Source organism: Dysidea avara, chromosome 2 (genome assembly GCF_963678975.1).
Source record: "Dysidea avara chromosome 2, odDysAvar1.4, whole genome shotgun sequence".
Taxonomy (NCBI): Eukaryota; Metazoa; Porifera; class Demospongiae; order Dictyoceratida; family Dysideidae; genus Dysidea; species Dysidea avara.
In genome coordinates, this window is record NC_089273.1 from 24,642,350 (window position 1) to 24,655,040 (window position 12,691).

The 12,691-nt window shown below is 37.9% G+C and overlaps 1 protein-coding gene across 4 annotated transcripts in view; it reads left to right on the top strand.

Annotated features, from left to right (window-relative positions):
- LOC136246918 (uncharacterized) overlaps nt 1-12,691 on the top strand; it is a 40,512-nt gene that overhangs the window by 12,724 nt on the left and 15,097 nt on the right. For all 4 annotated transcript variants that reach the window (XM_066038514.1, XM_066038517.1, XM_066038516.1 and 1 more), the window contains 2 exons: nt 4,313-4,483; nt 7,178-7,468. In XM_066038514.1, the coding sequence (XP_065894586.1) occupies nt 4,313-4,483; nt 7,178-7,468 (462 nt within the window). The remainder of the gene's footprint in view (nt 1-4,312; nt 4,484-7,177; nt 7,469-12,691) is intronic.

Here is a 12,691-nt window from a genome sequence, read left to right on the forward strand (position 1 = left end):
ATTTTTGTTTTAATTTCATTTTTTTCCTCAAGCCCTAGGGGGGCTACGGGGGCTTCGATTTCTTTCCATACACTTTGCAAACATTGCTATAAACACAAATGTGTAATTTAATTGTATCAATATTTGGCACAAATGAAGAGCGTATGAAGGTGAATTCGCGTATGAAGGTGAATTCGCGTACCAAGTTTGCTATGAATCTGACAACTATCCAAGGAGTTATGAGCATTTATTCACATAGAAAAAGATGAAACTTTTGTCATGGCTACAGGGTAAACCGAGTAGAGGAATAACTTGACAATTCGTGTGTGCACGGACTGATCATCGTAGCATTGCCTTTTAATGGTTAGAACGGCAACAGACTTACAGCTACAAAGTTATAAAGCAAAAACCAAACAAGTGTAAAATCACAGGATCGAGATACTGTAATGGAGCAGTCACTGGGGGGTAAAAAAGGTGCATAAAAATGTTGAAAAAAGCAACTGATCATGACCAGATTTCGAACCAAGGATCTCCATTCCTAATTCCTGTATCCTTAACCACTGAACCACTGCTGATCACTTTACTTAATTTCTACCGTATAAATGAAAATTATAGCTTAAATTTACTTAATGAATAAAACTGATCTACCAATAGAAAATCTAGATTGTTCTAGAACAATCTATGTGTGCTCTATTAGATGATTTCAGCGAAAGCAGAACCGTACGCTCTATTAGAGCATTAGCACCATATTATTGTTGTAACACTTTGAGGCTCAGTCTAGTAGCTATTTCATCAAATCGGAGCCATTTTCGTATTGATCAGTGGTATATTGGTAGTATTAACTTAGTGCGGTCTGCGAGCAGACTAGCATGACCGACTCCTACCAATCATCATCATCATAATCATCATAATAAGTGCTATGCTAGTAAAAATTGTGATACAACAGGTTGGAAATTATATCCCAGTAAAAAAAGTGTAGTGTTTAAAATTGAGTAACTGCATCTTTTCACATTTGCATGAAAATCAAAATACTCTAATACAACAGTCACTGCAAAATTGAATGTTCTAGTCAATGCTATGGCCTGATGTAGCATCCTTTGGCTTCTCCAAGAAATATAGGAGTGGAGCATTACTTGATCATCTACAGTTCTTCGGTACAATAGGCTATTCTACTGTAGACAATCCTTGTTTCAATCTGCAATAACACACAATACAAGCGGAGTCCACATAAATTACAGGAACACTCAGCTCATTTTAATTGTTTCAAAAACATGCAAAAGTTTTCAATATGAATATCCTATGATCATGCATACCTATTCACTTTCATATAAATCACTGTAGTGGAAATATATACATATAGACCTTTATATGCGAGTATATTAACCATCATGCATGCATGAACTAGCAAATAATATTTGTGGTATATTTTTGTAGCATGTGTCCAACCAAGGACACCTTTGTCTAAATTGTTTTTTTTTTTTTTTTCATCAATAATACTGATGGTTTTCTCTCTTCGTTGGTAGCTGTTCGGGAGGGGTAGATTATTTTCTGTACCACTTGTATGATTATCATTGTTCCTGTAGCAGTTAGCTATGATCTGTAGATGAGCCTCACAACCTTGGTTTTGAAAATACAAAAGTAGTGATATCCACTCAAAAATAGCCAAGCTGTAAAAAAAGTGTGACCTTCAAAAGTCTAGGTGAAAAAAGTTGCAAAATCAAAGGTGGCAGCCATGAAATCACCGCCTTGATGTTAATGATAATGAATTTTATTAATGCACAGAGTCATTATTAAATTTGTTAGCATTAACAGCATTGCAGCCATTTCATGGCCGCCACCTTTGATTTCACAACTTTTTCACCCAGGCTTTTGAAAGTCGCACTCTTTTTTACAGCTTGGTTGTTTTTGAGTGGATAGATTTACCAGAGTTATCATTCTAGTAGTGTACTAAACCAGAATTCATACGTAAGTGAGGTGAGCAACTGATAGCATTGGCTGAGTAGCAAAGGGCTGAGTATATAAGTGTGGAGATCCCTGGTTCGAACCCTTGAGAATGTTTTTCCGACATTTTTGCAAGCGTTTTTTACTTCTCAATGACTGTTCTATTTTGGTTTTGCTTAATATCTCCTTAGCTAGTACTTTCAGTACTTTCAAACCACAAAAGTTTTGCACTATGATAGTGGCTTTATGTACAGAACGATTTTCAAGGTATTCCATCAAGTGGATTACCCTGTAGGCGTGACGACAAATCGCATTTGTAATTTTCAAAATTGCACATAATTCCATTATTCTTAGTTCGATCTGTATGCAAATTGAGATGTAAATGTGTTGCATTATACTCTTGCTGGCCTCCAAATTTGAAGTCAATCGACTAAAGCACGCGTGAGTCATTGCATTTTTTCTAAAGTGTGCGAAAAGAAAATTTATGTAAGAAAATAAGATGAACTTTGAAGACGCATATCTCGGTGATGGCTGGGTAGATTCAGCTCTACAGGAATTGTTGAACAAAAGAAGCAATCACAATATTTTATGTATAGCTTTCTGTCTGGTATATTTAACACTGAATAAAATGATCACATATGTACTACGTAGGTAATAAGGGGACTTCTTGCATAACTGAACTGTAGCTGAACACTCATTGTTTGTAGTTGAACTCTTTACAGGGTAACTTGTTTCTAGCTGAGCTCTCGACTTGAAATGTAGTTGAATTCTCTACATGGTGAGTCTGGGTGACTTTATCAAGCTGATCTTCCTACAGGGTGTTTTATTCCAGCTGATCTCTCTACAGGGTGATTGATTTCTCTACAGGGCGACTTGTTTCTAGCCGAACTCTCTACAAGGTGACTTATTTCTAGTTGAACTCTCTTGCTGGGTGACTTTTTTTCTAGCTGATCTCTCTTCATAGTGATTTGTTTCCAGCAAATATTTCTACAGGATGATTTGTTTGTAACTGATCTCTATACAGGTTATTTGTTTCCAGCTGGTCTCTTTTTAAGGTGATTGCTCTAATAGGGCGACTACTTTATTAGAGTATCTTGATCTCGCACTTGGTACACTGAGTTGGATTTCGTGTTATAACTCTGTGGCTTTAAGTCTGATTCTTCTAAACTATTGAAGAGCTTTTCTTAGGTGATTAATCCATCTGTACACTGATTTTTAAAATCATTCCACTGAGTAGTTTCTCTGGCAGTGTGGCAAGTATTCGATTTTTATTAGCTAATCTCGATCGTGTAATTGTTACACACTGTTGGTTGTTTCACTGTATCTACACTGTCTTTAGCTAGATTTCTTTCAAACCACAAAGGTTTTAAGTTTAATACCAATTTTCAGCTTCTTCCCATAAGTGGTTTACCAAGAAGCACTCTTATACCCCTTCTGTGTGCCAAACGTCAAGGTGATTGGATTTTGCGTCCATGTTTTATGGCAATTTTTGTAAGTATGCGAACAGATGAAGAAAAGGAAATAAAGAAACTAAGCCAATTATTGAAGTCTCATATCTCGGGAATGCTTGAAGTGATTTTGCTGAAATTTGGAATGTGGAGTACTGACGTTGGCTGGTGTGTGCACAGCAAAAATTGTTTTGTTTCGTGAAGGTAGCACAGAGCTATGAATGCATGAAAATTGTGTTTTCTTTCTGTCAATATACTAACGATGTTGCATGCTGGCTTCTTGGGCCACACGACACACTACTGTGTATCTTGATATCAATGATTTATGTTAATAATTATAATAATCTCTGTGGCTGTTCATTGTATATATTCAAACTTGGTATCAAGATTTGCTTTTGAACCTTTGTTACATGTGAGTAATGAATGCATAGGTTTGCATTTTTAGCAGCTTTTGGAAGTTTGCAAAACCTATAAAAAGTAGAAAATAAGCCAATTTTTTAAGGCTCATATAAACATATGTATTATGTATGTTGCAGAATTATTATGTATGTTGCAGAATTATTATGTATGACAAAGCAAATACAAAATAAAAAAGTGTAAGTCTGCATAGGTGATTATGCTTAAGTTTTGTGCATACAAAGTGCCATGCTACTTTAACAAAATCATTTAGTTTCATAAAATTGGAATGGAGCTTTGTACGGATGAAAATTGCATGCTTTCAGTTGATAATGTGCTGTAATAGTTAGGTGCATCATGTTCTTGGGCCATCTGATAGAGTACTTTGTGTCTTTTCACGAGGTTTGTAGCAGAATTTCTGGATTTTTAAATTTAAAATGACAGAAAGGAAATAACAAGATATATCTAAATGTAATAAATCAAACATATGTATTTTGTCATTTTATAAAAAAATATTCACATATGTGAATTTCTATTCTTTACTATAGACATAGCTACAACCATGATGACCACAACAACTATTAGCAGTGAAGTTACTAGCAACGGTCATCATTTACACACTAATTCTACTCCAGTATCAACTGATGTGACATTCAGTGTTACTGAGTCTATAATCACTCCAGCATCCCCTGGTACTGAAATTGGTGATGCTCACCAAGGTACAGTTTGTGTGTGTGTGTGCTTACATTAGTGCATGCATGCATATTGGTCACACACATGTGAAAAAAAAGTTCATTATGTTAGAAGATTTCCAACAGAATCTACATACAATATCTGCATTTGTACAAGTTCACTCTGGTCTGATTGACTGTGTCTGTTTCAGGCAAATACAAATGCATAAAATTTAATTTCTTATACATATTATTATTATTATTGTTATTAGGTGCCAAACTGTGAAAACATGTAGTGGTACATGTTATAGTTGTAGCACATCCATAAAGTTTGTATCTGATTTGTAAACATTCCACCCTCAGACCACAAGCCTGAGGGTGTCGTGTTTACACATCAGATACCCCATACGAACCAATTGCATGTGTTGCAATTGATATGCGGTTTGGGGAATGCGTGATCACAGGCACCTATTTGTAGCAGGGAGGAAGCAAGAAAGCCAGGCTACCACTGCATGGTTACTGTGCTCAAGGAATGATTTTATTCACCAATTACTGTCTTGATGATTTGCTAATTCATTGTTAGCTAGTTAGTTTGTATGTTGGTAGTACATTTCCCAACAAACAAGCGCATGGTAAATTAGTCCAGCCATTGTACTGCTTCTCATTTACAAGTGTAGCTGATAGAGATGCAACGATACAATGTGTAGACGTATTGATATATTGCCGCTGGTGTATCACGATACAGCGATATATTGTGCAATACAAAGTGGAGTCTAAGCAATAATAGTCTATATTGTTTTTTAATGTTTTTTTTTTAAAGAGAAACAAGTGAGCTAATTTTTCTTTGAGAAGCATTACATACTACGCAGTTTAACCACAAGTATATGTTAAAGTATAGCCGCGAGTGCTATATAAAAAATAAAGTACGGGACGCGCGGCCGAGTACTTTATTTTTCATATAGCACGAGCAAGGCTATGCTTTAAATGATTTATGGAACTTTCTACTCGTGTAGCTTCACCATACACTAGAACTCGTAATTAACACACATTGCACAAACTATTAGCAACCTGAACACACACAAACCAGTTTAACAAACTAACTCACGCGTAGTTCACCATAGTTTGGCATGGTAGACATTCATCGCGTCTTGGCAGGTTTTGCTCGCAACCCACAATCGATTCTATTGTGAGTCACATGGTGAAGTATTTCCGTGATATCTCAAGGACTTGTCCGTTTACATTAACAAACGTAACAGCAACGTTACCTTCTCCCACCCATCATCGAAGCATTTAGGTATGTCTATAAAAGCAATCCAGTGGTAGAACTCGTATTGGATGGGGTGATTGATCACTCAGCGCGGCGAGGCTATCAGCCTTCACCAGCTTGGGTGATTAGTCGTACTGGCGCGAGCCCCGTAGGCTATTAGCCTACACTAAGGCACGTGGGCAACTGTGTTTTATTGCCCATAAAGAGTGCTTTATTCGTTCAATAAAGCACTCTTTGCGGTGCAATAAAGCACTCTTTGTGGTTGATGAAGCAGTTGGCCGGCTGAGAGTGTACTTTATGAAATTTAAAGTACACTTTTTCCTTTGATCTCGCCCACGTAAAGTTCTATAATGTACAATAATTTGATTGCCAGCCATGTTAACAAGCCACAATATGTCGATATGATACACGGTATGTTGATATGATTTGACTTTGTATCGATACAGCAATATTGTCTTAAATCGATATGATACGCGATATATCGATATATTGTTGCATCTCTAGTAGTTGACGTATTATTCATTAATGAGTGGTTTAGCGATATATGTAGCTGATACTAGAAATAGTCTTAATTAAATTTTACTGGCGAACGAGAGCATGTGGTATATGTGACTGGGCCTGTGAAAACAGGGCATGTGGACACATAAAATTTGCATTGTTTTTTCGAATTTTCATGACTTATAATTTTTTATGTGAGCATTCTATGACCATGCAATTTTTGCTCTTATTGCACATTTAATTAGCTACATACTAAACGTTACAGAATGCTAATAGTCTATTCAATTACTGAGATATGACTTATAATGTGAAAGGGTATAGTTTATGTCCACACATGCAGGCCCAGTACGATATGAACATAATTATATCACGATATAGAACTAACTGTAACATTTGTAAGGCAAACATGTACATACTCTTCATTGTAAGATAGTGGATGTACGTATACCACAAGTAAAAGCTGCTCAGGTTTTAAATGCATTTTACTACAGTTGAGACAAGTGGCTGGCACTTCATACAAACCTTAAAACCTCACAGTTTACTTTGGGGTTGGCATGTGTCCACCACCAACACATAAGTTAATTAAACGCCAAATACCTATACTATAATTATCATGATACATCGATATAACTGATTGGCTATATCACCACTATGTTATATCACACATCCATTATCGTGGCAGCACTAGCTGTTTCCCTTTCATTGCAAACTAGTAAGTGCATAACTGAAGCTGTAAAATTGTGACTCCTGTGGTGCATAGTTTCTTTTGATGGCTTTGAATTCATTTGTGGCTAGAATGTGTGGCCAAAGGAGATACTTAGCCATGTTACAACCATTTTTACATCTGGTTTGTATCACTGGCAGCACAGCTGCCTTTGATCTGCCCATACACCACACTACTATTTATTTTATAAGTTTACATAATTAATGATGTACTGTACATATTAAAATAATAGTATGTTTACTGAACCATTCAGTTTCAGCTTATGATCTGATGAGGTCAAAGTATGATGATATAGTTCAGTCACTACCTAGTGACTATGAGAAGACACTACAAGTTGTACAGGATCAATTAACTGATGATCAGATTTGTGATGTGCTCTCTAGTTCCAACTACACTATTGCTAATAAAACTATACTGAATTGTCTAATGGAGAAAGTGAAATGTACAGCTGACATTTCAGAATTTTGTGATCAATTGGATAAGATCATTTCATTACTACCTGATCCAGGTGTGTTATCATCAGTTGTTGGAGAACTGAGACAAGGTGAGGACACCATGACATGATATAAAGATACACGGTAGTGTGTTGTGCGGCCCAAGAAACCAACACGCCACACCATGAGTATATTGACAGGAAGAAAGAAAGCGTGATTTTCATGCATTTGTAACTCCATGCTGTCTTCACAAAAAGGACAATTTTTACTGTGGAAAAGCCCACTTCCTTCAGTAGTCCACATACATACCAAATTAAAGCAAAATCATTTTAAGCATTTCTAAAATATGATACTTTTGAAAATTGGCTCTATTTCTTTTTTTTTTTTACACACTTACAAAAGTTGCCATAAAACGTGAACACAAATATCTGATTACCTTGAAATAAAGGGGATGGGTATAAAGGCACATCTTGATACCAAGTTTGGCTAGAATTCCATAAATAGTCGAGGAGTGCAATTATTCACAAAAAAAACACACCATTATGTTGTCATGGCTACACAGTAAACTGCTTATGGGAAAAAGCTGAAATTTATTGAACCTCAACCTTTTTGAGGTTTGAAAGGAATTGAGCTAAAGACCACAAGATACAGCAAAAAAAAAACAAAAATGTTTAACAATTACACTATCAAGATTTGCTAACGATTACTTGCCACGTCTACTGGGCAAACCCCTCAAGGGAATGAGCTAAGAATCTATATACAGATGGACTGATCATCTTAGAAAGGCCTTTCAGTAGTTTAGAAGAATTGGATCCATAGCTAAAAAAACAGCCTGTCATCCAACTTTTTCGACCAAAAAGCCATAATGACTGACCAAATTTGACATTATTACCTATCAAAATAAGCTTTTAAAAAGCATTGTGTATGTAAATTGGTTACTATTATGTACCAATGGCCGACCATGTTACATGTTGGTCTGTGATTTTGACAGATCATGTAAGAAATTTTATACTGAACACTGGATTTAAAGCTATTGAGTTATAGTATGAAAACCAACTATGTGTAGCATGTGTGAGATCGAGAAACTCTAATAGTGCAGTCACCCTAATAGAACAGTCGGCTAAGGTATGAATAATCATATTAGAGCGTTTATGTTACAAGTCACCTTGTAGAGAATTCAGCTTTGTTAAAAGTGACCCTGTATAGAGTTCAGCTACAGCAAGTCACCCTGTAGAAAGATCAACTACGAACAAGTCGCCCTACGTACCTATAGAGAGTTTGGCTACAACAAGTCACCCTGTAGAGAGTTCAGCTACATATATTAGAAATCACCTTTCAGTAGGGACCTGCCGATTATATCTCATTATTTTACCTATTATGCTCAAATTATGCTCAATATTTATACCTCAGTTCCCATGTTTTTCTAAGAACTTTGCACTTTATATATATATGGGAAAACAGTAAGTGGTTGAAGCACAGACTGTAAATCCTTGCTTGTCAAAATGCATGTCACAGAAAAGATCGATAAACTCTAATAGAACAGTCAGCTACCTGATAATTTTATTAGTGTTACTGACTGTTCTATTAGAGTATATCAGTCTTTTGTCTAATATGTATTTTTATGAGCAAGAATTTATAGTATTGCACAAGTTTTCTACATATTATGCTAGCAATATGCTCAGTACTTTCAGGTACCTATTATGCTCAGTATTATGCCAGCATAATCGGCAGGTCCTAACTTTCAGCTGCAAAAAAAATTCACCCTGTAGAGAGTTCAGCTACAAACAGTTCACCCTGTAGACAATTCAGCTACCAACAAGTCAAGAGTTCAACTACAACACGTCATCTTGCAAACAGTTCAGCTACTGCACAAACAATTCACCCTGTAGAGAGTTCAGTTACAAAAAAGTCACTGTATATACAGTTCTGCTATAATAAACAAGCCACCTTGTAGAGAGTTTAGCTACAAATAAGTCACCCGGTAGAGAGTTCAGTTGCAAACAATTCACACTGTACTAGAAGTCACCTTCAGCTACGTATAAGCGAGCCTCCCTGTAGAGTTGAGCTACAAACGAGTTAAGAAGTCAGCTACAACATGTCACCTTGTAGAGAGTTCAGCTACGTATTGTTACAGACGTCAAAACAAGCTGCTCTAGCAGCAATACGGGCGACACTCCAACACGAGGTAAGCTCACGTGCACACACTAATGACTCTCTAAAAAGTACACACCATGACACCTCTCCTCTTAAAAAGGAGGGCAGTTACAATATTTCAAATGAAAGTACAGAGTCAAAGAAAAGTAATCCTACAAAAACTTGAATACAAAACTCACAATGGTCCAGTACATAATAAGCTAAAGTCAGTGTCCCAATCAAATCCTAGACAGGGCATCAGCCATAACATTTTCCCTGCCCCTAATATGACGGATATCCACATTATATTGCTGTAGAGTCAGACTCCACCGTAACAATCGTTGGTTTTTCTCCTTCATTTTATTGATGAAAACGATAGGATTGTGATCGGTATAGACTATTATTGGCATCACTGTAGGGTTTAAATACACGTCAAAGTGGTTCAAAGCTAACATTAGACCCAAAGTTTCCTTCTCAATAGTGGAATATCTCTTTTGGTGTTCATCAAACTTCTTTGAAAAGTAGCAAACACAACGGTCAATACCACATTCATCTTCCTGCTTCAACACCGCCCCCGTACCCATATCACTTGCGTCAACAAACAGCTTAAACTGTCGTGTAAATTCAGGTGCAACTAAAATAGGAGTTAAGAGTAGCAATGCCTTCACACACTGAAAGGCTGACTGGCAGGCTGGGGTCCAAATGTAAGACTGATTCTTCTTCAATAAATTAGTCAATGGAGCAGTAACCACAGAAAAGTTGTGGCAGAACTTTCTGTAATACCCCGCCATACCCAAAAACCTCATCAATTCTCTCTTGTTTTGGGGTTCAGGAAAGCGACTGACTGCCTCCACTTTGGCCATCACTGGAGAAATCTGTCCCTGGCCCACAATATGACCTAAAAATGTTACCTGGCAGTGCCCAAACTCACTCTTTGCCAGGTTAATAGTAAGGTTAGCCTGTGACAATCTACTGAACAGTTGGTGGAGGAGGTCCACGTGGTGCTCCCAGGATGAACTGTAAATAACGACGTCATCAATGTATCCCTCATAACCAACAAGATCACCAGTCAACTGCTGTATCAACCTCTGAAAAGTGGCAGGGGCATTCTTCATGCCAAAGGGCATTACCTTATACTGGTATAATTCTGTGGGGGTAACAAATGCAGACAACTTTTGAGCACGAGTAGTGAGTGGTACCTGCCAATACCCTTTTAACAGATCCAACTTACTTACAAACTTTGCACGACCAATTTTCTCAATACAGTCATCGATCCTAGGTATCGGAAAAGAATCTGTCTTGGTAATAGAATTCAACTTGCGAAAATCTGTGCAGAATCGGTAGTTACCATCTGGTTTTGGAACTAATATACATGGTGAACTCCACTCACTGCTGCTGTGTTCTATAATGTCATTCTCCAACATGTACTTGATTTCTCTCTCCATATGTTGTACTTTCAGTGGGTTCACCCGATATGGATGTTGTTTACAAGGCTTTGCATCTCCCACATCTACATCATGTAATACAACATTTGTCTTCTTGGGGACATCAGTAAAAAGTTCTTGAAACTTGTTGATAAGGTTCACCATACTCTATCTCTCTCCCACCAAGAGATGACCAAGCTTCTGGTGCAAATTGGCTAACACATCTGAATTTGTAAGCTTGACATCTGTACCCACAGGTCCTTCATTCATCATCGAGTCATCTTTCAGACCTACTACATTGGCCGCTGGCACTATGGAGGGTGATGAAGTGGACTCACAATACTCCTTGAGCATGTTAATGTGACAGACTCTTCGCTGTTTACGACGATCAGGCATATACACTACATAATGAACCTCATTTAATCTCTTCTCAGTCACATATGGGCCACGATATCTTGCCTGCAGAGGGTGGTGATGAATAGGTAGGAGGACCAATACTTTATTCTCTGGTTCAAACATTCTAGATCGGGCATGCTTGTCGTACCACAACTTCATCCGACCTTGGGCATTCTTGAGATTTGCCTTGGCTAGATGCGCTGCCATAGATATTTTGCTATGGAGATCAGATACATGATCCAAAATATTTGATTGCTTGTCTTCAGTCAACCAGGTTTCCTTCAGCAACTTCAATGGTCCATGGACAACCCTTCCAAACAGCAACTCAAAAGGACTGAACCCTAATGATCCCTGTACTGATTCACGAACAGCGAATAGCAAGAGATGCACTCCTTCGTCCCACTCCTTCTCCTCCTTCAAACAGTAAATTCTCATCATATTCTTGAGGGTCTGGTGGAATCGTTCCAAGACCCCTTGTGACTCTGGATGGTAAGCACTAGACTTGAACTGCTTGATTCCTAGCTGGTACATTACCTGCTGGAACAAACTGGACATGAAGTTTGACCCTTGGTCTGATTGAATTGACCTTGGAAGACCTACCAATGTAAAAAATTTGATGAGGGAACGTACTATGTTCTTAGCCTTAATATTCCTAAGGGGAATGGCTTCAGGAAATCTAGTTGAAGCACACATTATTGTAAGTAAATACTGGTTACCTGCTTTGGTGCGTGGCAGTGGTCCTACACAATCAACAATCACTCGGCTGAATGGTTCCTCTACTACAGGAATCGGTTTTAATGGGGCTACTGGTATTGACTGGTTTGGTTTCCCAACAACTTGACACTCATGACAGGATTTGCAGAACTGCTTCACATCTTTCTTAATACCTGGCCAGTAGAAATGATTCAGTATGCGTTGGTAAGTCTTGTTTACTCCCAGGTAGCCTGCCATAGGTGTGGCATGAGCCAACTGCAGTATATCTGCTCGACAGTTAGGAGGAACCACAATCTGGTATGACACTTGCCACTCCTCATTTGATGGCACTGTTGGAGATCTCCATTTGTGCATCAGGATTCCTGCCTTCTGAAAATAGCATACTGGCTGGTCCTGTGCTTCTTCCTCAGTAAGTGCATCTTGAATAAGTGTTGCTAACTCCGGGTCAGACTGTTGGTCTTTAATCAGTTGCTTACGGGTCAGTGGTGGACTTCCTCTAACTGTGGAGGTAGGATATCTTCTCTCAATACCTTGCCATTAGGATTGGGTGAATTCGATTCTACTGTAACATTGTCATGTGGCGTTTCCTTATTACTTATTCCTAGTGTGGGCCTCTGCTCATTTTCTTTCCGGGCCATGGCTCTTGTCACAGCACATGACGGGAAA